We start from the raw sequence: 26,174 nt of genomic DNA, 5'->3' as shown, positions 1-26,174 counted from the left end.
TCTCATGTTCCAAAGCTTGAGTCAGTGAGTTTATTCCAGCTGTGTCCAGCTAGCAGCCCTACTGAGCTAGCTACCTGGGGCCAGCTATCACTTTGTTGTTCCCCTGGATTTCTGGCAGGTCACTCCACTCTGCTGACTTCTAACTCCCTGCTCTGATGGGTTTTAGGAGCTGAAGGCCCACTATCCACCCTAACTATCCCTTATGTGAGCTGGCTTTCTCTTTGGAGGAGAATATACCCAGAGAGAGACCCAAATTCTCAGAAGGAAAGAGAAAAAGAGAGAGAGCTGGAGATGAAATGCTGGAAGCTGAGTATCTCATGACACAGGCAAGATTCCTCCACTAGCACTAGACAGTGCTATGCTGACCATTTAGGCGTTACTGACCTCTGGGACAAGGGAAATAAGGGCTGAGATCTAATCCGCCTCCCTTCCTTCAAAAGCCTCCACTCTGAGCTCCCTTAAGAGTCCCAAAGATCCATATTAGAACCTCAGTTTTGACCCAGATAACTTTGTTTTCCCACCCATCCCCAATTCCAGCTGAACTCCTAACAAAACTCTTAGATCTCAAGATAAGGAAAGGTGCCAGATACTAGTCTGTTAAACAGGAAGGTTATGTTTGGTACAATGAATAGGAATTTGCTGGGAAAGGTACAGTTTGCTGCTCCAGTGACTATGGGATTTCCTTGTGACCTCTTCCAAGTAGGCAAGGCACTGCAGGAGAGTGAACTTTCTCTGGGTCTGAAGTAATTCAGTCCAGCCTGATTTTTCACATGGTTTTGAATTTCATAATTGGGCAGGGCACCTCTCAGTCTGTACAGACAGACAGAGACTGTAGGGGCAGGACACCTCTCAGGGTGTACAGACAGACACACACTGGGCAGCATGAGCACACCCCTCGGTCTGTACAGACAGATACACACTGCATGGACAGGACGCCCCTCGGTCTGTACAGACAGATACACACTGTATGGGCAGGACGCCCCTCGGTCTGTACAGACAGACACACACTGTATGGGCAGGACGCCCCTCAGGCTGTACAGACAGACACGCTGCGTGGGCAGGACGCCCCTTGGGCTGTACAGACAGACACACGCTGTGCGGGCAGCATGCCCCCATGGTCTGTACAGACAGACATGTACAGGCAGGACTCCCCTTGGTCTGTACAGAGACACACACACTGTATGGGCAGCACGCTCCTCAGGCTGTACAGACAGACACACTGCGTGGGCAGGACGCCCCTCAGTCTGTACAGAGAGACACACGCTGTACGGGCAGCACGCCCCTCGGTCTGTACAGACAGACACGTACAGGCAGGACTCCCCTTGGTCTGTACAGACAGACAGACACACACTGTATGGGCAGGACGCCTCTCAGGCTGTACAGAGAGACACTCTGTGCGGGCAGCACGCCCCATGGTCTGTATAGACAGACACGTTGTACAGGTAGGACTCCCCTCGGTCTGTACAGAGAGACACACGCTGTACGGGCAGCACGCCCCTCAGTCTGTACAGACAGACACACACTGTATGGGCAAGACGCCCCTCGGTCTGTACAGACAGACACACACTGTATGGGCAGGACGCCTCTCAGGCTGTACAGAGAGACACTCTGTGCGGGCAGCACGCCCCATGGTCTGTATAGACAGACACATTGTACAGGTAGGACTCCCCTCGGTCTGTACAGACAGACAGACAGACACACACTGTATGGGCAGCACGCCCCTCGGTCTGTGCAGATCCAGAAATGAGAGACCCAGCGCACGGGGGGTGGGGGAAATGCAAGCCTAGGACTAGCTTTATTTCCTCTTCCTGCCTAAGGGCCCCCTACGCTGCACAGGTACCTCTTTCCAGCCTTGCCTGGGGAGCGGGGCCCTTGCTGGGGGCCCTGGTCGCCCGTGTAGACTAGGCAAGTGCCCTGCTGCTGAGGGGCGCGGGGGCGAGCGGGACGGGGCTCGTCCCTCCGCACCGACTGCACAATGCACTCGGCTGCGCGCGTCTCATTGGCTCTGTGACGGCCGGAAATTAGAACCCTCGCCCGGGCCGCGGCTCCTGCTTCTCCGGCGGCGGGCAGAGGGGCTGACCCCTGTCCAGCATGAGCGAGCCCCTGGGGCCGGGGCCCCAGCGGCCGCCCGGCAGCACCGACGATGAAGGTAAGCGGGTTGGCGGGGGGGGAGCCAGGCCGAGCGGAGGGGCCCTGCAGCCAGGTGCCCGGCTGCGGCGCTGGGAGGGGAGTCGGGGGGACACCGGTCTTGGATCGTCACCTGCCCGGAGCCGGGCGCGCCAGGTTGGCTGCGGAGCAGCCTGCGAGACCCGCGTCGCGGGGGCCTGGCGGGGCTGAGGCTGGGGCGGGCGGCGCCGCAGGGCCCGGGGATTGCGCTTGGCCGTGGGAACAGCTTGGGCCGGGCGCTCCCTGGCGGACGCTCAGCCTGACGGGCGAGGGTGAGAGCCAGGCTGGGACACGCGTGGACCGGTTAACGCTGGCCCCGGGCGGCCTCTCGGCTCCGGTCTCTCACGCTTCGGATTCTTCATTTAAACAGCTTGAAAAGAGGGAGACTCCGAGCCAGGCAGGCGGGAGGAGAAGGATTATTCTGGGCAACACAGTGGGGCTGGGGCTTCTCCCACCTGTACCGCAGAGGGAAGTGGGTGTCAAGTGCAGCGGAGGGTGCGTTTGTACAGCGCCTAGCACCGCGGGGCCCTGGGCCAGGAGTGGGGCTCCTAGGTTCTGCGGTACTGCTCTACAACCACTAATAAATCAGCATGGTGGTGTTTTACACCCCTGGGTGTTGTACTGGTGTGAAGGACTGCAGGCGGCAAGGAAGAGCCAGGTCCTTTGTTTCTTTCACTAGGACTCTGGAGGTGCCTCTTCGCCATGGAGAATATTTACGGAAACTCTCAATAAAAGGGAGTGTTCAAGGAGCTGTGATTGTCTGTTGTTTGTCGTGAAAGGTGCACGTGTAAATCTGAGAGCAGAATTTAACCTCAAGAAAGAGGGGACAGTCACAGTTCAGGGCAATTGCACCTCTATTCCCTCTCTGGTCTACCAGTGGCACCCATTTAAACGTTTCTGGCTCCCAGCTGTCACCTCTCTGGGGCAGAGACCGGCATCTCTCCTCCTCTTGCCAGGGTTATTTCCGGATTACATGGTCCCTTGCCCTACAGTGTCCTATCCCAAGGAAGCCAGACTGCCTAAACAAGCCAGTGTCTGCAGTCACCTTTCTCTCCAGTGGCTATGAACATATTAATAGCTAGCGGTTGAAAGTTACCACACAGCTCATTCTAAGCAAACACCGTTATTCTTAAGGTGAAAAAAACAGTACAGAGAAAACATAATACAACAATAAATGCATGCAAAAAAGCTTACCGGAGATCACCCTTTCCCCCTCCCCCAGGTGTCAGTCCTTCAAAACCCACAACTGGGTTTTCCCCAGGCTTACAAATTCATAGCTGTCTCCATCAGAATCCAGACTGGGCAGATCAGCCTGTTTCTGTATACAGCTCAGGCCAGTTATCTCCAGCCTCCAGGAGCAGGTAATCAGCAGACAGTCACCCTCTCCTCAGGGCTTAGCTTCAAAGGGCTGGGTTTTTGCATTACCAGAGGTGGGGAGTTTGCATTAACTTCTCCCTTGATATGCCCAGGAAATCCACTTCACATTTATTGTTTCAAAAGCCCACTCTTGTCTAGTACCATTTTAATATAGTCCTTTGAACTTCCAGGCTTTGCATCTCATCTCCCCCCTAGAGATGTTGCATACAATCCTGGCCCACAATATATAAACTTTGCAATTGATACACTAGGGTTTTTAAGGACATTGCAGGAAATTGCCATATCTGGTACACTGTCTACCCTATGGAAAGCTACCATGTTGCAGTCAAGTACAATACTGTTGCCTGGTCTGTTGGTTGATTGATTGATTAGAATCCCTAAATTAACATTTGGTGGTTTGGCAAGGTCTTGTCTCGAGATCAGAACCAGAGTTATTAGTTGAGAAGCCTGATGTGCATGGAAGAGACACTCACACTTAGGAAAGGCCTTTTTAATTAGCAATAGTTTTATTAGCACAATTAACAAAATCACAAACACTCCAACCCAGCAAAGTAGATAGAAGTAATACAGAATGGTCCAGATGTTTGAGATCTAATTCATTTGTTTACGCAGACCATCCCTAATGTAAAAACCCAAAGTAATAGTCATCATTTACATCATCATCACCACCACCAGTGGTCATCACCCTGGCATCTCCCCCAGCATGCAGGCCAGGATACATCTTTTATATTGTGTTATGCTGACTCCCACTATGCCTAATGCAGGGGTAAGCAACCTATGGCACGCGTGCCGAAGGCGGCACGCGAACTGATTTTCAGTGGCACTCACACTGCCCGGGTCCTGGCCACCGGTCCGGGGGGCTCTGCATTTTAATTTAATTTTAAATGAAGCTTCTTAAATATTTTAAAAACCTTATTTACTTTACATACAACAATAGTTTAGTTATATATTATAGACTTCTAGAAAGAGACCTTCTAAAAATGTTAAAGTGTATGACTGGCACACGAAACCTTAAATTCGAGTGAATAAATGAAGACTCGGCACACCACTTCTGAAAGGTGGCCGACCCCTGGCCTAATGCATACCCAGTAGGGGTTTCAGCCCCTTTTCCTCATCTGTATTTCCTCACCCTGGGGTGCCCTTCTCCCATAGGTTACTAGGCCTTTTACCTCAATCTTATCAGAGTAGATGTCAGTTAGTTACCATGTCGTTCTTGTGGTCAGACATCTGCTGATATCAGCTGGCATCTTGTGGTCCCGTCAACAATTTAATCCTATTTGTTTAGTGCAGCATTCTAGCTTGTGATATCTTATGATCTAGGGAGACTCCTGGTTAGCTGCTTATGCTATGGCTTTTTGGGCCTTATGCCTCAATTAGTTTTGCTAAGCTATTGTCTTACAGGCGATGAGGTTTGTAGGCTTATTGTGTTGCTTCCTTAACTTATACTTACGCCTTACCTAGCAAATGCCTATATCTATAGGCTACAGACCAGTAGGTCCTGATGTGGCTAAAATACAGTTTGGTCTTGAAGTGTAGATGGGACCAAATTATGCTGCTGAATCTTGCTGTGGAGCTGGACTTTGCAGCGCTGTAGCATGATTTGTAGCGTCCTTGCTCTTTTCAAACTCCTTGCGCCAGCTGTACTTTCACTGTCTAGGGCATCCATTTAACACCTTTCCACCCTCATGACGCTGAAAGGATTTTTGTAATTCGCAGCAGTACTCTTTCTCCCTAGGGGTTATTGTACGTTTCATACAAATTCCCTACCTCTGGTATCATCAGTTGTATTTTGACCATATTTTACACTTAAGTTCATTTGCTTCCTCTTTTTATTTATTTATTTTTTTTTTTGGCAGAAGTCTTCCTTCCTGATGCAAATTATACATCACCATCTGTTACCTTTCTGCAAGAATTGCCTAGTTATCAGTCCATTTTGAGGCGGAGAACTTCTGCTGGAGGAACACAAGATAGACGACAAAACAATCATGGCTTTGCGAGACCCCCTGCTGCAGAGCAAAGAAATCTTGTAGAAAGAACAGGAGTGGAAAATGAGGCTGTGGTTCGATCAATAAGAGAGCATGCATTAAATATTTCGGAGAAGAGAAGACTAAGGTTGGATCAGTAGACTGTTTTGTTTTGTTTTTTTAAATGTTGTTTTTTTCTAAATCTGTGCAGTGTACGTGCCAGGGAGAGCTGAAATGGTGTAAGACTCAAGTCCACTTCCTAGATTCTTGCACCATACCAAATATTGCATCAAAAAAAAGGAGCAGTCCAGCCTTTTTTTTTTTTTTTTTTTTGCCAAAATGTATATTCAAATCCATTCTATCAAATAGAAATTTGCAAAGATCACTGTGGGTCTAATTGTGAACTCCTGGCTTACTCTGGTGAGCAGTTATTCACAAGAGAAGTCCCAATGACCTCATTCTGGCCTGAGGTGAAGAATAATTGCAGGGAATTAAAGAAGGGGGTGGGTGAATCAAAGAGCAGGTTAACGATCATTACTGCTAAGTCTGGCTCCCCCTGCTCCATCTCATCAAACACAAAAATACTATTCTTAAGGCCCTTCATGGCTTATATCTATCCTGCCCATCATCTCTTATGCATTGTTGAGATGTTCACTCCCCGCTGCTCTGCCAACGGTATCCGTCTCAATTGCCACTTTATCACATTGTCCAATAAGCCCCTTTGTGCTTTCTCACATGCTGCCCCCTGTGCTCGTGGACAGAGCTCTCCATAAACATCTGCAAAGCCACCTCATTGTCTTCCTTCAAACCCCTCCTCAAACTCTACTCTGTGATGAAGCCTACAAAAAGCTTGGCAGCTGGTGGGAGGTGACATTGCTTATCGTGTTGTTTGTAATCATTTCTTGTTTTCTTGTGTGTCCCCTCACCTCCGTTGTCTCTTGTCTTTCTATGCAGTTTGTAAGCTCTTTAGGTCAGGGACCACTTTTTTGTCATGTGCTTGTAAAGCACTGTCACCAGATGGCTGGCCATTTAAGGGGAGTTGCGCCCTTGTCCCATCTGTGACTAATTAGTAAGCTACTTCCCAGCTGAGGCTGAGAGACCAGGGATCAGCTGATAGATCCCTGATCCTCACAAAGACCAGCGAGAGCTACAGGGAGTAGGAAGGTTCCTGCAGGAGTCCCTAGACAGGACCTAGTTTAGATATGACTCTCAGGTGGCTGGCCTGCAGAGTGTAATCCTGTGGGGAGCAGCCCAGGAAGTAGAAGGGAGCAGAGAGGTCCACCTTGACTCCCAGGTATTTGGCCTGTGGAGTGTAATTCTATAGGGAATAGGTAGCTCTTGGCAGCAGAGCCTGGGTTAAGGAGAAAAGGGCATGTGTGACACTCTTCTCAAGGCTCTCAGAACCATAAGCCACAGAGTTACCCCTCTGCCTTAGCAAGAGTGAGCTTTGCTGGAGCTTAGAGTGTGTGTCTGCTGCCAGCCACATCAATCTGTCCATTTCACCAGCAAACTCCTCGAGACTCTGCTAGTCTTAACCTTGCCTCGCAGGTAACAATCAGTGCATCCCAGCTCCTGAGTTACCCAGAGACGTTTCTCTGTGGTGGTCAGTCCCTCTCACTGGACACACACAGAATTAAGTTTGCTGTCTCCAAAGAGACAGTGTACACGCAGCCTGTTACAGTCACCAAAGACTCGCACTATACAGCAAAGTAACAGCACTGAGATAATTTATACTAAAACTAAGAATGTTTATTAATAAAGAACAGATTTAAGTGATACTAATCAAGAAAAAGAGAGACAGGTATAGTACAATAATATTGTATATGCTCATTTGATTCAATTGCTCATTCTTTGAGGTTCAGACCTCCTGTTCTCCCCCTAGGCACTTGTGCAATTTGTAGTTACATGTGATTGATATGGCAGAACAGCTGCCAAGCCAGGATGCTCAGTAATAAGTGATGTTCCTGTTGTTAAGTGCCGTAAAAAAATGGACATCAAACTTTCATAGTGTTGAGAACTGCATAGCCTCATCTCCATCTAAAATGGAGGCCAAACGTAGCCTATGTCATTTTCCAGAGTGCCTGTTGGAACGCTACTTGCTGGGGCCTGTAGTCTCTGCAAGCTGCCGTCCTTTGAGAGTAGCTGGAGCTAGTTAGAGATGAGATCAGCTGTAGTCTATTCATTTAATGCAAATTAGGTTCAGCTCTTGGTTTCCTGCCAAACTACCAATTCAGTTTCCAGCTGCATAGAGCAAGGAAACTGTACTGACTACAGAACATGTGGGACTGTGTGTTGCTATCTTTGGTCTATAAAATCATGTACAGAGGTCTATAAAATCATGACTGGTGTGGAGGGAGTAAATAACACTTCCTTATATACTTTTTCTCATAACCCAAGAACTAGAGGTCACCAAATGAAATTAATGGGCAGCAGGTTTAAAACAAACAAAAGGCAGTATTTCTTCACACAATGCACAGTCAACTTGTGGAACTCCGTGCCAGAGTATGTTGTAAAGGCCAAGACTATGACAGGGTTCAAAAAAGAAATACATACGTTCATGGAGGATAGGACCATCAATGGCTATTAGCCAGGATGGACAGGGGTGGTGTCCCTAGCCTCTGTTTGCCAGAAGCTAGATACGGGCAACAGGATGGATCACTTGGTGATTACCTGTTAAGTTCACTCCCTCTGGGGCACCTGGCATTGGCCACTGTCGGCAGACAGGATACTGGGCTAGATGGACCTTTGGTCTGACCCAGCATGGCCGTTCTTATGACCCTGATACTACAAATGAGCCTGTGAGTAATTCAGTGGGGCTACTTGTGAACAAAGCCACTCACAAGCATATATATTTGGAAGCTCAGAGCCTTTATTTGCTACTCTTGCATAGCGTCCTTGTGAATGCTGTATGCTGCCTTTGCTCCATGAGAGCATAGGTTGAGGGGATACAAGGCTTTTGAATTTCAGTGGGGGGGGGTTTGTGCCAAGCCTTAACTTTTTGTATTTAGGTTTCTTCATTGCCAGTTGTTGTGAATATATAAATGTATATTTAAAAAAAAATCCTATCTCAATCCGTTGCATTTAGAATGTTTTTCTTGCTGCTCAGAGTTCCCAATGCTCCAGCCATTGCTAGCCATGGTATTGTTCTGCCACGGCAAATTTTCACTTATGGTGCCAAAAGCTATCCCGAGTCTCTGAAAAAGGTTTAAATGTTATAGAATAGCTTGTGTGTACTACTTGTTTTTGATGCTGGGCTGGAGCATATAACTAGAGCTGGTCAGTTTTCCAGTGGAATAGTTTTCTGTTGGAAAATGCTGATTTGACAACTTCAAAATGTTGGGTGGAAATCAATCTTGTCCAAATTTTTGTGAGAAATTACTGAAGTATTTCATTTTGACTATTATATAATTTATGATAAAGTGAAAATATTTTGATCTCATTGAAAATAAATGTTTTTGGAATATTTCATGTGGCAAAAATAGCTTTGGGGTGGAGAGAACGTTATCTTTTACTGACAGTAAGAAAGAGATCACTTGACCCTCTGAATTATTAACCCCCTGTACCAGCTCACTTGGTCACTAAATCTGGCACCAATATTTTTAAATTTTCAGTAATGCCTGAAGAGAGCTGCTGTCTTCAAATGGCAATCTCCCTTTGTTTACGCAACCCTGGGAAATGATTCCTCCTTCATGGCGCTTTCATTTCACTGTTAATTTAAAATTGTTTTGAGGTGAATGCAGTCCTAGAAGATGAATTACGAATATGCACTCTTTTCTACAGAGAGGCTACAGATGGCAGCCCTGATACTGTCTGTGTTAGGAAAACTGTTTCAACTAAACTGCTTTTAAGACTGGTTAGAGACACAGTTATACCAATTATTAAACAATATAAAGCGGCCTGACCCATTTTTACTGACTCCGATTTAAGATAGGTCATGACGGTCACTTAAAACCAAGTCCTCACGAGGGTTATGTCTACACTTCAGGCTGGAGGTGTAAATTCCAGCTTGAGGAGACATACTTGCACTAGCTCTGATTGAGCTAGTGTGCTAAAAATAGTATGTAGCCGTGGCAGTGGGAGGGACTAGCTGCGCTGAGTATGATCCTGTCCAAGACTCTAGACATGTACTCCGGGCAGCTAGCCCCTCATGCTGCCATGGCTACACTCTGTTTTTAGCACCCTAGTCAATCAGAGCTAGCATGGGTATGTCTCATTTGGGTGAAATTTAGGCTTCAGGCTTGAAGTGTAGATGTACCCTAAGTGTTCTAACCTGGTTTTGCAGAACCATTTTGAAACCGGTTTAGTAAAAACAGGATAGGCTGCCTTAAATTGTCTAATAATGGGTCTGTACTGTGGCTCTAACCAGTTTTAAAAGTGGTTAAAATATGTAGACAGGCCTCAAGTGGTATTAATGATGAGAAAGATTAAGAAGTGAGGTTGCTGGACCGTTGGAATGTTCCTACTCCAGTTATTTGCCCTGTCTCACAAGGTGGCACTAGTTGTTATTGGATTGTTCTATTTTTAGTTTACAGTAAGGGAGACAAATTATTCTGAAGCTGAACAGGAGAGATTTTTTAGCCATTTTTGTTTTATTTTAAATGAAGGGTACAGTACCGGAGCCATTGGTTGGAACCTGACCTGTTCCAATATAGCTTAGGTGGGACCTGTGTACATTACTATTATTTATTTGTATTGTGGTGCTAGGGTGTGTGTGTGTGTGTGTGTGTGTGTGTATACACACACTCCACCCACTCCCCAAAAGACTGTCTCTATGACTAGGAGTTTATTTTAATTTATATTTTTACTAGGGACATCCAGGAGGCTAATGTAAAATATTTATCTGGATGGGATCAGTGGAAGCAGACCAGGAATAAATCATGGAAAAAATTCCTAGATGAAACCAAGGAGCTGTCATCTTACTTGGAACTTTGGAGAAATGACATTCATAACATTGAGGGTATTACCCCTTTTATACTTCCATTTTCTGTTTTATCCTGCTATTAAGTGTGCAGTATTGTTAGTATGTAGATCAGTGTATGTAGATCATGTGTGCGTTTTGCTCAGAAAATAAGTTTGCATGTCCCGAAGACTGAAGTCTCCAGAATAGCTACATCATGGCACAATCGACATCAGTGCAAATGTCCCTACACTGCCCTGATAAGGTTTCTTAGCCTTGACTCCATGCCAATTCAAACCTTTGCACCTTACATGAGTCTAAGCTGGTGCAACTTTCACCTTCTACTGGCCCCCTTGGTGTAAATTATCCTGCCTGAGTCTTGCAACCCCTTACTGTCATTTATTGTGCACCTTTCCCTCACACATTACCTTTAAATTTGGCACATTGAGTTTGAGGGAGTAAATTACATGTTAAGGGACTGGAAGAGAGAGGTGTTAGGGTTGTACTAGGAAAAGCAAGTAATTGGGATAAGTTAAAGTTCCCCCTACCCTATTTACACCTCTGGATAGCTCCCTGGAGTGTAAATTAGTCTAAATTAGATTTCCATATGCTCACTCAGACTCAAGAGCATGTTCAGAAGTGATATGTAAGGGAATGTAAATGGCACCTCAGTAAGTGAGTGTGAGTCTGAATGGAAAAGAGTTTAAATTGTTGTAATTTTATGTTGACTGACCCAGAAGAATGTGTAAATGACACCAGTTTAGATTCCCTTAAATGTACGTAGATTTGAAATCAAATTCAAAGGGGAATCTGTGTTTGCCCCCCCCCCTTTTTTTTTTTTGCAGGTTGCTGTGTTGTGTGGACACAGTTAATAGTTAAAGGTATAGAGTAACGTCTCTAGTCAGCCTTTTAAATATATATACTAGTATTTATAAATTCCCTGACAGATCAGTAGAAATGTGTCAGATGAAAACTGGTTGAAAAGAGACACTGAGTCAGATTCTCATTTAATTTACATCATTGGAAATCTAGAGTAACAATACTAGCTTCAGTGGCATGCCTCCAGATTTCCCCTGGTGTAACTGAGATCAGATTCTGGACCCTTTGCCTTTAATGTTGTTTCATATTCACAGTGATTTTTTTCATTATGATTGGTGACATTTTCTTTTCTGTTCCCAGGGAAGTTTGGCACTGGTATCAAGTCCTATTTCTCCTTCCTGCGTTTCCTGGTCCTGTTAAATTTTATAATCTTTGTTCTGATGTTCAGTTTTATAACACTTCCAAGCATCATTTCTCAATACGGAGTTCTCAACAGTAGCTATGATAAACTGCTTCCTCCAAAAGGCATAGGTAAACATCCTTACAATAGTCTACTATTGTTTTATGTCAAACGTTTTAAAGGGGAGATAAGTGTTTGCCTGTAGAAGTTATGTCTGAACTACCTTGGTCTCAAGGTAAAGTGGAAAATTACTACTTTCCCAGTGACTTTTATTCTGTCTTCCTTTTGCAGAGCCGCAATGCACAATTTATACAATTAGTGATACTAAAGGACTCGTTTACTTCTATACTTACATAATAGATCTGCTCTCTGGCACGGTGAGTAATTAGATTGAATTGTTTTACTTTTCTAAATCCAAAGTTAATACATGTAAAATACAAAAGGGTTTTGCTAGGAGAGTAATTTTTCACATCTGTTTTGAAAATGATGCTGCATATTCACCAGTGGAGATAAAGTTTTAATCTTTGTATGCAACAAGCAGCTGCTTGCTGGTGGGTCGGGAGACCTGGCTGGTCACATGTTGCAGTCACTCATCCTCATTGCCAACTGCTATTTTGCACTGAATGACGCTTTAAAAATATTACTTCTGCCACAATGGCTTACATGAAGCTCCCAGCGGGCTGTATTGTGAGTGGAAGGGGAAGTGGGTCCATAAGATAGGTAATCTCTCTAACAAAACGTGGTTCACGCTGTGCAAAACCTTGGGAACCACAAACTTGTTGCAGCTTGTTTGGGGCCCTATATAGCAATCTTTGTTTCATTGTACTAAGCTCTTTGCAAAACCATGTTTACTAGCTGAGTGATTAATATTGTTATGTGCATTTCATCCTGTCACAGGGTTTCCTTGAAATGACGAGTCTGTTTTATGGATATTACAGAATAGATACGGTACTTTTCAATGACATTAGATACAATGTACCACTTGCGTACTTGCTGACTACACTTGTGTATCTCTCATTAAGTCTTCTCTGGATAGTGAAAAGGTAAAGACAACTTTTGGTATCTTCTATTTACTGCTTGATATTGTACAGTTCACATTCTATCCCAGTATATAGGAAACATAGTGAATTATTCTTGGACTTCCATTGATATGGAAATGGTGTAGCATCAGCTAAATCCCTTCTGATAACTCATGGTGTTTTCTTCCTCCAAAAACGTATTGATACAGAGGAAGTGGAATAAAACATTCATTTTATTGGCTGCTTTCCAGGAGATCATTCAGCCTTTGATGGGGGCTGAAACAAAAACTTTAGGTCTGTAATGCAGACCCAGGTAAACTAATAAAGCTGAATATTGGCTAGGCTTGAATAAATCTAGCTTCTGGGTTTATGATCTTACAAGGAGGTCTTAAGTCCTTATCTGTGTAGTCTTGATCTATTAGGATTTTTTTAAATATAATGCACTGGGAGCTAAGAATTTTTAATATTTTTAATAAAGTTGAAATAAGTTTTTGTGCAGAGGTAGTGTGAGTTAGAGAGGGAGGAAAACTGGCAAAACAGAAGACCTCATGGACACTATGTGACCGGAGTTTCAGTGTATTTCTGGAAGTATATGTGGTTGCTAAGAGTTGAGGGGACTCTGAAATCCATTTTTGAACTACACAAAACCTTAGTTTTCATGGGTTGCAATGACTTCAAGCTGATTTTTTTTTTCTTATCTTAGGCCTTACTGAGAGAGCTTGGATGAAAAAATTGGTAACAGATGCTTGTGCTGATTAATGTGTGTCAACTAATAGAGATTTTGCTTTCTGGTATATAGATTTTGAAAGGGCAGAAAGAAAAAATATAGAAATTGTGGTTGCTCAAGTTTTTGGTAACACTGTTAATGAATGAACAAGGGTCTATAATATGTTTTATTAGGTCTGTGGAAGGATTTAAACAAAGCTTTGTACGTGAGGAAGATCCATTTCAGAGTTATTGCAACAAAATCTTTGCAGGCTGGGACTTCTGCATTACAGACCTGAATGCTTCACAGCTAAAACATAGTAGTTTAAAATATGAACTAAAAGTAAGTAACTGTTTTTGTTTTTTCCTTTGTATACTATTTCACCTTGCTGCACTTCAGGCTAATAAGATATGTATATAACTTTGCAGATATTTGGGATAGGGCTAGGAAGATTAAAGAAGCATGCACACTGTGTGTGAGTGTGAGTGAGTGAGTGAGATATCCCACATCCTATTGCATGCTCTTCCGGACTACATAGGGGTCTGTTACAAAGCTGGCAAGATCAGTACTGAGGTTCAGGGCCTTCCCCCATCCAGCCCATGCTTCTCTTGTCTTCTTGCTCACATTCCAGTCATTCTTCCTGTGCTAGTCTCTACTTAGCCCAACAGGAAAGCTATTGATTGTGGGGTTATAAGGTAGCAACACTGTAGGAAGCTGCTTGGTCAGAATAAAGAGCAGCAGCAGTTTCACCTTACAATTTATTTGCCAACTGTGACACTGCTGCTTTTAAAAGACAACAACCCATTTTCAATCAGGTGTTTCAGTGACGCATGCACACGTGCAGAAAATAGGATTCAAACCTCCAAATAGGTTCTCAACAGTAGAAGAGGTTTTCTACAGACAACTGGGGGCTATCAGGCATTTCTGATTAAAATTAGTATTGTTCTGCCCTCTTCCCACACACATTTGCTGCTGACATTTGTGTGGTAAAATGACCTTTGGAGAGAAATCTACCACTTATCGCCTTACTCCTCCTCTTTCTTATCCATTTTGAATACTGAGACTGTGTGTGTAATGCCATTAAACAATAGCTATTGTTTGTCTGTACATCACAAAATATAACACCCATCTTTTTCGTCTCTTTTAAGACCAGATTAATGTGTTACCATAAATCCAGGGCCTCAATTAGTTTTATTCCAGTGTGGAGAAAATAAGATGGCTGCCACTCAGGTCACAAATCAAAGCTTCCTTCATCCTAATGGTGATGTAATTTCCAATGAAAGTCTTGATTCTAGTCTCGAACATATGAGGGTGCAATGTCACGTGTCTCTGCATGTTACCATTATTCCGTCAGTCTAGCAGAGCACACAGTGTGAACAGAACCAGTCCCTCCCTTGCTTCCCATGTCCTGGGTCTCATGCTGAATGAGCCTGGTGGCTGGATTAACATCTCCCTTAGAGGTGGCCTTTTCAGATCATCCTTGATGTGCAATAATGGGATAATGTGTGAATGCCGTACTTGTTCTGGGGATGGAAAGTGAACTTCACTAAGGTTATCTGCCTTAAATTCCCTTTGAGTTTTAATATATTACATTAAGTATAAATGAAAATGTCCTTGTTAGGGTGAGTTATCTTTTATAGTCAGTACATGAGAATAACTCCCATTAATATTAAGGGTGTTAAGATTATTACTATGTTTGTTTTTGCAGTGCCCAAAAGTTTGCCAGGGGTTTTCATAGAACAAATTAAAAACCCAGCTCCTTGCCCCAAAGAGCTTACCATTTAATTATCTGATGAGATGGTGTAGATGAGTGTTTTACATCCAGTGGGTTCGGACCCATGCGGGGTCATAAGGCATTGAAAATGTTATTGCAATCTAAAGCAAGGAATTTCATTCCCCCACTCTCCACACAGCCTGACTTTTAAAAGTCAAGTATTCTTGTCAACCTCTTGAAACCCACACAGAAATAAATTATATAGGCTTATCCTTGTTATCATTGGTACATATTTTACTCTTATAATAAATGTAAAAAGGTCACAAAGATTTTTGACTTTGAAGAAGGGGTTGCCAATCTGAAAAGGATGAAAAACAGTGGGTTAGGGGATTTACATTGGGATATAGACCTGTTCAGAACCCGTTGAAGTCAATGGAAAAACTTCAATATGTTTTGGATCAGGCTGCAAATGTGTGCACCTCAAGAACAAGATATACCTCTTTGTCTTAATCAGATGTTCCAGGTGCTGATGACACATGGACACATTTCCCTCTGCATTAGAGGACTGTACATTTCAATATGAATTTTCTTTGATTTATAGACGGACTTGGAGGAAGAAAGACTAAGGCAAAAAAAAGCTTGCAGGACAACAGAAGAAAAGCTGCGCATCTACTGTCTAAGACTATTTTTAAATATCTTTGTTCTTGCACTTTTGTCAGGATGCTTTTACTCTATCTATAGAGCAACAATCTACTCACAAGACATTATTTCCAAGGTAAGTCTTAGACAGGACTTGAGAATAAATCCTGGTAGTGTGCTGATGATCAAAGTATGCTTAGCAAATAAGGTGAAGAATTGTAAAGGAATGGAGTGGTTTGGTCTGATGCAACTTTCTCTTGTATGGCATCTTCCATACAAAGGGGATCCCCAAGCACTCTTCAGTTCATTGATTAGTTGGCAGCAAATGGGGAGCAGAATCAAGAGGTATATGCAAGAAAGAACAGCGATGTCTTTAAATGAGACAGTTACTAATGTGGGGAGATACAGGAAAGTTGTTCGAGGGGTGGGCACTCCACAGAGAAGAAAAAGGGTCTTGCACCAACAGTGGCCAGATTTTTTTGACACGACAGAAAGAAGGCCAGTGCTCGACAAACAGGAAGAGGAGGGAAAGAGGGCCCATATAGACAAAAGGCCATGAAAGGTTTTAAATACAAAGGGTGAAATCCTGGCAGGAGTTTGGCCTTTGTCTTCATTAGGGCCAAGATTTCACCCAAGGAGTTCAGGATCCTAGAATGATTGGGAAGGCAGGGGAAGGGAAAGAGCTGAGACACAGCTGTGCTTTTTATGCATCAGTATAAAAGCTGGCGGTGGCATTCTGCATGTACTTGGATTTAGGGAGGCCTTGGGGGAGCAGTTATAGTGTTCCAAGTACGCAGGGATGACAGCTTGGATGCACATTTGGGAAGGGATGGGGACAAGGCAATGCTGTGTATTGACAGAGGTGCCAGTAGGCAAATTTGTAGTCCCAGGAGATGTGGGTGGAGAAAGAGAGATCAGGGTGAAAGATGATGCCAGAGTTCTGGACAGCTGAGGCCAATGGGAAGCCTGAGCAGAGAACAGGAACAGAGAAGTTTGTGTGTGTTACACTTCTCACCTCTCATCCCATGTAGGTCAGCAGCAAGATGACGTTTGAGGGTAATCTCTTCGTGCAATACTTGCCTTCTATGGTGATCACCCTGGCCAACTTTATTGCGCCTCTGTTTTTTTCATATCTAATCAGATTTGAAGAGTATTCACCAGCCTTTGAGATCAGGTTAACACTTATGCGGTAAGTGTGTTGTTATCGTCACGAGCTTTTCTAAGGTGCTGATCGTGGTGGTACATGGGTGCTCTTTTCATAGGTTAAAATGGTCCCAAGCAGCCAGGGCCGGCTTTAGGGCGATTCAGCCGATTCCCCGGAATCGGGCCTCGCAAAGTCCCGAAGGAACTGCTGCTGAAGTCTCGCCGCTGTCTTCGGCGGCAGCTCAATCGCTGCCGCGGAGGAAGGTCCCTCTGCCGAAGTGCCGCTGAAGGCACCAGCAGCCGATTGAGCTGCTGCCGAAGTCCCGGCATTGTCGTCGTCGGCAGCTCAATTGTTGCCACTGTCTTCGGCGGCATTTCGGCGGAGGGTCCTTCCTCCGTGTCAGCGATTGAGCTGCTGCCGAAGACAGCGGCAGGACTTCGGCGGCAGCTCCTTCGAATCGGGCCCCGCGGTGCCTAAAGCTGGCCCTGCGAGCAGCAACATCCCAAATCAGGGAGCAGCTATGTTGTGGTTCCCCACAGCAGCCAACCTGGCTTCCTTGGGAGGGCCCAGGATAGCAGAGAGCAGCCACTGCTGGACTTCTATGACTGCATTTTTTCATTTCTGGAAACAATCCACGACTGTGTCTGTGGATGTAAGGACAATGTAGTCATTTCCTCATCTTACCTCCCCTCTCCCCCCCCCCCCCCCAGCTGGGTGGTCTGTGGCGGGATTGGTTCTGGGGGCTCACCCTGATATAAATGGGTGGTGGGACAAAGATACAGTCTTGGCACAGTTCTCAGTAGTGCAGGAGAAATGTTCACACTGTCCTTCTGTACAGCAGCTATTCCACAGGACAGCAACAGAGTGTGCAGTCATCAGCTTCACTTATGTTACTGTCTTGCATTAATAGAGCCAGAGCAGGACAAGGCCCAGCACAAAGTGGAAGTTAAGTACTTTGTGCCAAAAGATACTGCAGGATAAGCGCGCAAAGAGCTGGGAGTTGATGAAGCAGTTAGAGAGTGGCAGCCCTAGGACTGGCTGTCCCAAGCCTACATTTGAAATTACTGTGGTCTAGGACATAACGTAAGCAAAACGCTGACATACTGTAATCTAAAGTGGGGAAGAGTCAAAGAAGCTTAATGTTACTGAAACTGAAATAAAACCTATGTTAACTCATTGGCTTATTCTTCAGTTAAAGCTGTGTGAAATGCTTTTGTATTAAGGGCCTGATCCAACACCCTGTTACACTTAATAGACTCCCATTGCCAGTTGGATCAGGCTCTTACAGTTGTGACTTTTCTGAGGGGTTAGAGCAGGAGGTTTTGTCATTTCTCCAGGTGTGTCTTTGTGCGGCTGGCCAACATTGGTGTTCTCTTGTTTTCACTGCGGAATCGAATCCTATGTGATAGGAAAAAGTGTGAGGCCTGTGGATACAATTACGAACTCTACCCAGTAAGCAGATTTTGTGTTTAATCAGTCGCAACGTCCGAATAAAGATACCTTTGTACATGCTTTGCTTGCGTGTCAGGTACTCAGAATTGATATTCACTTTGAGACATGCTTATTTTTAATGTCCTCCAAGAGAGGCATTAGTTTTCCTTGCTATATATCTCCTGCATCTACTGGGAGCTGACAATCGGCTGCCTCCTCTTTAGTTGTGGGCTGTGAATCAGGACTTGGGTTGCTGTGCAGGGTTGGGGGAGAGATACAGTTAGCACTACATATTCTTGCTCAGTGTAAATCAGTGAAGTTCTTAAATCTGTGTATGGCTTGTTTTCCTTTTAGGGCAACATTGCGATTCCATTGGAGCCAGTGGGACAGATCCTCAGCTGGTGTAGATCTCTCATTGGAGCTATGAAAATTAACACCAGCTAAGGCTCAGACCCAACAGCATTATTGCGTTTGATACCAATGGGACCAAGGTTTGGTCCTTTAAAATGTTTATGGGTTATAGGGCAATAATAATAATAATAAAAAACATTGGAAACATGGCTAGGAGTTCACTATTATGGCAGTGATTTTGAAGTTAGTTGTGTTTTCTGACAGATTTCTGTAGTTGCTGTTTGTTCTTCTAATCCTGTTTTCCCTCGTAATTTTTTTCAGTGCTGGGAATCTCGAGTTGGGCAGGAGATGTATAAGCTGATGATTTTTGATTTCATAATAATTTTTGCTGTGGCAGTGTTTGTTGACTTTCCTAGAAAGTGAGTATTCGCTCCCATTGAGCATGCTTTTGAAGAACAATTTAAGATGTTCCCTTTTACCGTTACTCCTGTTTCTCTACTTTTCTCACCAGCTTTTCCATTTTAAAATAAGACCGCAATTATAAAATTACCAGATTGTGCAATTGAGCAGGTATTTTATTTAGCACTTGCCTGCCAATGGAATTCGGTTTCTTCAGACGTCATTGTGTTATACGTTTTGTCTAATGCTTTTAATGTTACATTTCTCTTTACTCTGACTATATATTTAAAAGGTTGTGGAGTTCAATTCAGTCTCACTGCTTGAGAACTAGTGTTTTGTTTTGTTTTTTAGGTTGTTAGTTACCTATTGCTCTTATAAACCGATTCAGAGTTGCGGGCTGCAGAAATTTAAAATTCCTGAAAATGTACTGGAAATGGTATACGGGCAGACAATCTGCTGGATTGGAACCTTTTATTCACCACTTCTTCCTGCTATAGCAACTGTAAAATATTTTATCGTCTTTTACATAAAAAAGGTAATGAAGGTTTGTGGTAAGCGGAAGTAAACTGTACTTCTCTGTGGCTTTTGTACTTACAGAAGATAGAAATAGTATTGATTTTTTTGATTACTAAGGGTGCAGCTTACTAGAAATGAAATAACATGGTGTCCTCTTTGGGGTGATTTAAAAAAAAAAAAGTAGATATTTAACTTTGAAAGGATCTAGAAAATGTCATGCTCATCAGTTAATTTGTCCATTTTATAATTCGTGATGCAGTTAATTTACACTTTCTTGTCAGTGGTTTATTTACCAAAATGAGACTTCAGGAAAGGATTTTGCCAAGATGGCACATATTCAGTTCAATCAACAAAATGGAAATCCAAGACTTTGCTTAAGAAGTGTCAGTTCTATGGGCCTTTTGTCTCAGAAGTTGTGAAATCTGACCAGACCAGTTTAGATTCATTCCTTTTGAGCAGCAAATCCCTGCTGGCATTTTAATATTTTGCAAAGGTTTATGTGACTTGATGGGACTTTAGGATTCAAAACCTAAGGCCCCGATCCTGCAATATACTCCGCACAGGCAAAACTCCATTGCAGTCAGTGGGCCTGTATGCAGTCATAGGATTGGTGCCAAGGCTCTAAAAGCAACTGTAGGGACTTCCTCTTGAGAAGATGCAAACCCAAGATGGTGGATGGTATTTGGCTTCTTCTGAAATGTAAAACATTCTGACCTCAGCTTCAGGGAGCCCATTGATGTCAAAGGGAGCAGGATTGAGCCCTTAATATTTGGGGCCAGAGGGGGGGGATGGGCTAGGCTAGGCTAGACATCGACCTACTGGGAAAATAAAATGGTTGAGATCTGTTTCTCCCTCCCCCGCCCCCACTTCTTCTCCAGATAAGTTTGATGCATACGTGTAGACCTTCAAAGAGGTCTGTCAGAGCATCAAGCTCTAATTTCTTCTTCCTGGTGGTGCTGTTGATTGGGCTTATATTGGCTTTTATTCCTTTGGGACTCAGCATGACACGGTAAATAATGGTTTAATATTTATAAAGTTTATTATTTTGCTTTAATTTAAAGGGATTTTTTTAACTCAAGTAGGGATGCCTCAAGTGGTGGGTCTGGTTTTCATAAGACAAGTCACGGTTGCTTGATCTCTCTCCTTCCCTCCCTCCAGGGGAGAGGGGGCGAGAAGGAGAAGAGTAAAAGTTTTTAATTTGTCCTCCCCTGTGCTGGGAAAGGACATGCACCCAAACATTCCAAACACAAATACCCCAAAGTCAAAATTCAGGTTCCCCAGCCTGGCTTCCAGTCCTCCAAGGTTTAGCCTCAACTCAGGAAACGTAACTGTGCCAGAACTTGGGTTCAGGAGGCAGGTAGCTTTTAGTGTTTGAATTACACCCCTTTCTCCCAAACCACAAGAGAGCTTTTTAAAAAATGTTTTGGCTCTTGTCTGGTTCTGATTGGCCGCAGAAGCTGCTTTCCTCAAGAAGCTTCACTGGCCTTTCAGGATTAAACTAGGGCAATTAGCCCCCTGGCTTTTCTGACTTCTTGTTAAGACAATCCAACCACTGCCCTGTGTTAGCACTCTCTTTACTGCTCATTTGATCGTGAAAAGGAAGTGAGAAAGGAACTGCTGCTGCATAGAAATAAATAAAGCTGAGGGAAGAAAGCTGTGTAAGGGGGGAGGAAGATCTTTCTTTCCTCAGCTTTATTTAAGATGATCTTTCATTCACTCACTTAATCATACCACATGCAACATAATGAGTTTTCTAGATCACCAAAACCTCTCTGAACATATTCATCCTACAAAGCACCAGACCATCCTGTCACCAACCATTTTGGAAATATAAGTTAGAAGAAAATATACCTGAATAGAATTAAAAAGTAATTAATTACTTGTGCGCCAGTAACTTTTTTGTTTTAAAATAATTCATTTTAATATAAACAAGGGCACTTTGACTTATGGAAACAAATAAGAATGGGATCCCCTGTTGCCGTATTATATCTTTCTGTGTGACATCTCTTTTATGTTGCTTTTTCAATAGCATCCCCTCCTCTAAAGCATGTGGGCCATTCGTTAATTTTAACAATTCGTGGGATGTTGTTCCACATACAATACGAGGGTTTCCAACAGCTCTGCAGAAGGTCCTTAATGGTATAGCTTCAGAAGCATTTGCAGTGCCTTTCTTTATGGTTATCTGGTGAGTGTTGCTGAGTTTGGTGGTGCCCTTTAAATTTTGTTGTCCTCCATGTAGTTGTATGATTTAGTTCTCTGTTAATTAAACGGATGTGAAACATTTTTTATACCCAATTTTCTTTGCCCAGGGAGGCGGTAGGCTTCAGATCTTGTATTAGAACCTTCAGCTTTTGTCTCTTTTCATTATTTGCATTCTTCTCTCGTCTCCTAATTGTCCAGATGACCAACATCGCAGCTTTCTATCTCTCTTCCTAAAACATTAGCTGCTAGCCATTCCGAAAACTGGCATGTTGTAAGAAGAGGGCAGTTTCCCCCCAGAATATCACATGTGTAACGCGTCTGGCCTTCCAGTTTAGGAAACTGAAGTCCCAGGGTTGCTACTTGGTCTCCAGATAGGCCAGTCCATAAAGTAGAGTTTAATTTTATGTCACTGTTTCATTGATCTGAGAGGCTTGTGCCCTGGAGTTCTATATAGCTTGTGCACTTGTTCACCCCAGGCTCTGATTCTTGAAGGTTTAATTTTAAGCACATGCTTAAGAGCTTTCCTGAATTGGGTCTGCAGTTTTGTACCCCCAAGACTTCAAGTCTTATTTTTCATGTCCTTAATACTCACAGAATACATGGTCATTAACTCCCTATGACATGTTTGCTAGTAGGTGGTGGTCATAAATTTTAATTATTTGGAAGAAAAACTATTTCAGTTCTCAGATAGACAAGCAGTTTCAGCATCCAGTTTCCTGCTACCTCCTTTGCTCCTTTCACAGCGTGAATCTCATTCTGAGTCATTTGCAAGGGCAGTATCTATAGTAAGCCCACAGGAATTAATATACAATTGATGTGACTACAGATCAAGGGCTAAAAACTGGAGAAGAGGGAAATTAGAGAACTACTTGTTTAAACTCAGCTTCTCAGGGAGCATCCCCTCAGGGCACGGAAGGGTGCTGATAGTCCATGGAGGGGACAGAGGCCCTCTAACCACACAGAAGTGTGTGTGTGTGTGTGTGTGTGTGTGTGTGTGTGTGTGTAGCAATACAGATCTCAGAACAGCTTCAAGAGGCCCCGCCTTCCATGCACCCTGAGTGCCTCTTCCTGCTGACAGGAGAAATCTCTCAACAGCTCTCTTGCCATAGGCTGCTTCAGTCATGGCTGTCCCCTACCCATCCCAGCTGTATGTTGATTCTTCAGTAGTTTGGGTTTTCCATCACAATGCTTAGTTCATAGGTGCTGAAACTAGGGGTGCTGCTGACTTGAAGTGGTTTCTATTCTATACAGGGTTTACAGTTTGGTTCAATGGATCTCAGCACCCCCGGCTTAGTTTGGTGTACACTGTAACTGTCTTTTTTTCTGAATAGTTCTCTGTATGCTGGCATGTGTACGATGGTAACATATTATACAAATTTCCTGTTTGCAGCCTCATTATGGTCTATTTTATTGCCTTGGCTGGAGCACATAAACGAGTTGTTGATCAACTCAGGGAACAATTGGTTATGGTAAGATCTAATACAATGTCTCCATTTCTACCTCCCCTCCCCGCAAGTTTTTCAGTTGTGTTGCACTAGAAATCAAGCATGCAGAGATTTATTTCTCTCTTATATAGCCAGGTATAATGAGAACAACAGTGTATAAGTAGTACCCTGTATTTTCTCCCTGTGAAGGTAAAGGGCTCTTTAATCTTGCAAGAGTTTAAAGGAATAATAGGAACCAATTGCTAGAATCTGAAGCTAGACAAATTCATATTAGAAATAAGGCAACTCCCCCCCCTAAATTTAACATCTCTTTATGTCTTCAAATCAAGACTGAATGCCTCTGGCAGAGATGCTTTACTCAGACACAGGGTGTTGTGTGCAATATAGGGGTAACTGGGTGAAATTCTATGGCCCGTGTGATACAGTATATCAGACTAGATGATCTAATGATCCCTTCTGATCTTCAATTATTAATCTCTGAAAACAGAAAAATAGGAGGTGTCAAGTGACTGACCCCATCTTAGGCAGAATATTTGCTTTGGGGATTTTATAAATGTTCTTGCTAAGAATGTTTCTTAGCCACAAGCTGAGAATAAATCTGATTGCCATATATATATTGCATTCTATTTAATATCACTGCTCTTTGCAAGTACTATGTATGCAAAAATTACTGTGATATCTGACTTTGAGCAGAGTTTCCAAATCTGTGTTTACTAATACAGCTCCATATGCCTATATATTATTAATTATTATTATTATTTATTATGTGTCTGTATTACAATAGCATGAAATTGGGCCCTGTTCCACTAGGAATAGTTTTAAAATAACTAACTTGAGAAACTACTGATGAGTAGGGCTCAGACATTCCACATAGAATCAACCCATGCCCAGAGCTTTGAGGATTTGCAACATTTGAACATAGCATCCACATGTACATGTAGTAACGCACTCTTTGGAGATTAGCATTATCCTGATTGAAGCAAGGTTTTCTCTTGGAGAGTGCAAGCAGAGCTTCAGTCAATGACTATTAAACTTTGTAGTGCATGCCCCTGCATGTGTATTTAAGGATGGACTCCAGCTTCTGGTATTTAGACTTTGATTGTGTCTGAGAAGGGCATGTGTGTTAATGTATATTGGGGGTGGAATTTTCAAAAGCCCCTGAGTGATTGAGGAGCACACGTGTCATTGAAAGTCAATAGGATTTGTGCTCCTAAGTCACATACATGCTTTTGAAAAGGAAACAGTGCTAACTCATGTTAAAATTACAATTGTCTTGTGTTTACTGGGATTATACCATGTGGTAGTTACCATGTGGTAACAACCCACCTTTTTTCCTAGTGAAGACAAAGTGAGTGTGACTTATACGTATAGATATATTGGAGAAACAGAATGTCGTTTTCAAATATATTAATTGTGTTTTATTTTAACTGTCTTTTTAGGAGAGTCGTGACAAACAATTCCTAATCAGAAAGCTAGCAGAAGCTCAGAAGCATAGTTGAAAAACCTCCAAAAGGAAATTGTGTGAGATGGGTTTTGACTTCTTGAGACTTTACAGAACCACTAGATACAGCAGGAACAAACATAACAATCTGTAGGACTTTGAAAACTGAATCACTAACTAGGGTCCTGATCTTTCAAACAATTTTGTGCATGCTTAATTTTAAGAACACAAGTAATCCTACAGCTTCAATGGGATTACTTGTGCTTAAAGTTAAGAATATGCACAGATGTTTTCAGGATTGTGGCCTTAACCTGTTTGTACCATATTAACTCTGCACAGAAACTCTCTGGTAGGACTATTTATGCTGGGAGGGTTTAAGATTGTCAGTGTTTACATTAAACCCCTATTTTCAGGGGGTTTTAGATTGCTCTAAAAATGTGCTCTGAGCTGAAACTGTGCCCATGAAGTGTCTTTGCCCAGAAACCATTTGAAATATCAGTTTATCTGTTTATAAATTATGCTATGGGAGTAGAGGGGTCGGGGGAGAATAGGAATTGCTAGTTTTACACGTTTCCAACTAACTTCTCTTTTAAAACGGAAGTGTTGGAGGCATCTAGGTTGCCATGCTGAATTAGCGCATTGGGGGGAACAAAAAATCTGTATTCATTTAAGTAGATTTCCTCAATATTTTTAATATGTAGACTTAATGCTTTTGTCTGACACAGCTATTATGGTCTGTCTTGTCTATGATGCACTGGAAATTTGGCCCTAAGAGTTTCAGAAGCAAAATACAAAGAAAGGAATTTTGAACAAACACTGGGCAAAAACCCACTGGTGACAGATCCTCAGTTGGTGTAAATCAGTGTAGTGAAACTGAAGTAAATGGAGCTAAGCCAATGTACATCAGCTGGGGATTTGGCCCTTATTTTATGCCTGTAATGTACTGTTGTTCAGAACAAAATCTGAGTAAGTTTTGAATGTTCTGGTGCCTTTCTGACTTAACTCTCAGGTGTACATATTTTAAAGCAAATAAGTAGCAACTTTGCAATACATTTGGAAACTTTTATACTCTTATATGTCAGTACCTCTTAAATGCACTACTTATTTAAAAAAACAAAAAAACAAAAAAAAAATTGAACTATATTTTTATGAAAGAATAATTTCCAAATACTCTACCAGATTTCATTATTTGAAGAATGTGCTTCCATTGCTTAGAGTTTTCTATAGTGCATTGTATGTATGTATGTGTGTGTTACTTGAACTCTGTAGAGGATAATTTGGAACATATTACACAATAGCAATAAGTATTTATGCAAGCCTCTGGTGTACTGTTAATCTTTATGACTGTATATCTTGGAATGTTTCAGTTTTAAAAAACTAACATGCATTAAACAACTCTGAATCTTGTATAGTGTATGAACATTTTTAAAAAATAGTTAATTTTATTGAACATTTTTAAGGCCAATTTACACCAGCTTAGATCCCGTCCCTTTATTATTTCTTAAGCTTTTAAAATATACTTTGCTTTAAATAAATTGAATATG

At 42.9% G+C, this 26,174-nt stretch overlaps 2 protein-coding genes across 8 annotated transcripts in view; one reads left to right on the top strand and one right to left on the bottom strand.

The window, feature by feature from the left end:
• The window catches only part of TMC5 (transmembrane channel like 5), a 63,644-nt gene extending 60,027 nt beyond the window's left edge, over positions 1–3,617 (bottom strand). Inside the window, exon 1 of the mRNA XM_065558907.1 lies at positions 3,361–3,617. The gene's annotated coding sequence lies outside the window, so the exon portion shown is untranslated. The remainder of the gene's footprint in view (positions 1–3,360) is intronic.
• Positions 1,430–26,037, top strand: TMC7 (transmembrane channel like 7). Of its 7 annotated transcripts, none has more exons than XM_005307196.5 (16): positions 1,510–2,149; positions 5,400–5,655; positions 10,316–10,464; positions 11,584–11,754; positions 11,915–12,000; positions 12,521–12,666; positions 13,543–13,690; positions 15,664–15,837; positions 16,733–16,890; positions 18,183–18,297; positions 18,949–19,046; positions 19,378–19,561; positions 20,421–20,551; positions 21,572–21,727; positions 23,135–23,213; positions 24,629–26,037. In XM_005307196.5, exons 1-16 carry the CDS (start codon positions 2,092–2,094, stop codon positions 24,686–24,688), a joined length of 2,169 nt encoding a protein of 722 aa, XP_005307253.2. In that variant the 5' UTR covers positions 1,510–2,091; the 3' UTR covers positions 24,689–26,037. The 7 variants fall into 7 exon arrangements, with proteins under 7 accessions (XP_065414994.1, XP_042709168.2, XP_042709167.2 ...); XM_065558924.1 differs by lacking the exon at positions 1,510–2,149 and adding an exon at positions 2,234–3,123; XM_065558922.1 differs by lacking the exon at positions 24,629–26,037 and having other exon boundaries at positions 1,430–2,149; positions 23,135–23,614.
• Positions 26,038–26,174: the final 137 nt, after the last annotated feature.

Source organism: Chrysemys picta, chromosome 10, assembly GCF_011386835.1.
Source record: "Chrysemys picta bellii isolate R12L10 chromosome 10, ASM1138683v2, whole genome shotgun sequence".
Lineage (NCBI taxonomy): Eukaryota > Metazoa > Chordata > Testudines > Emydidae > Chrysemys > Chrysemys picta.
This window is presented reverse-complemented; position numbering and strand designations above follow the sequence as displayed.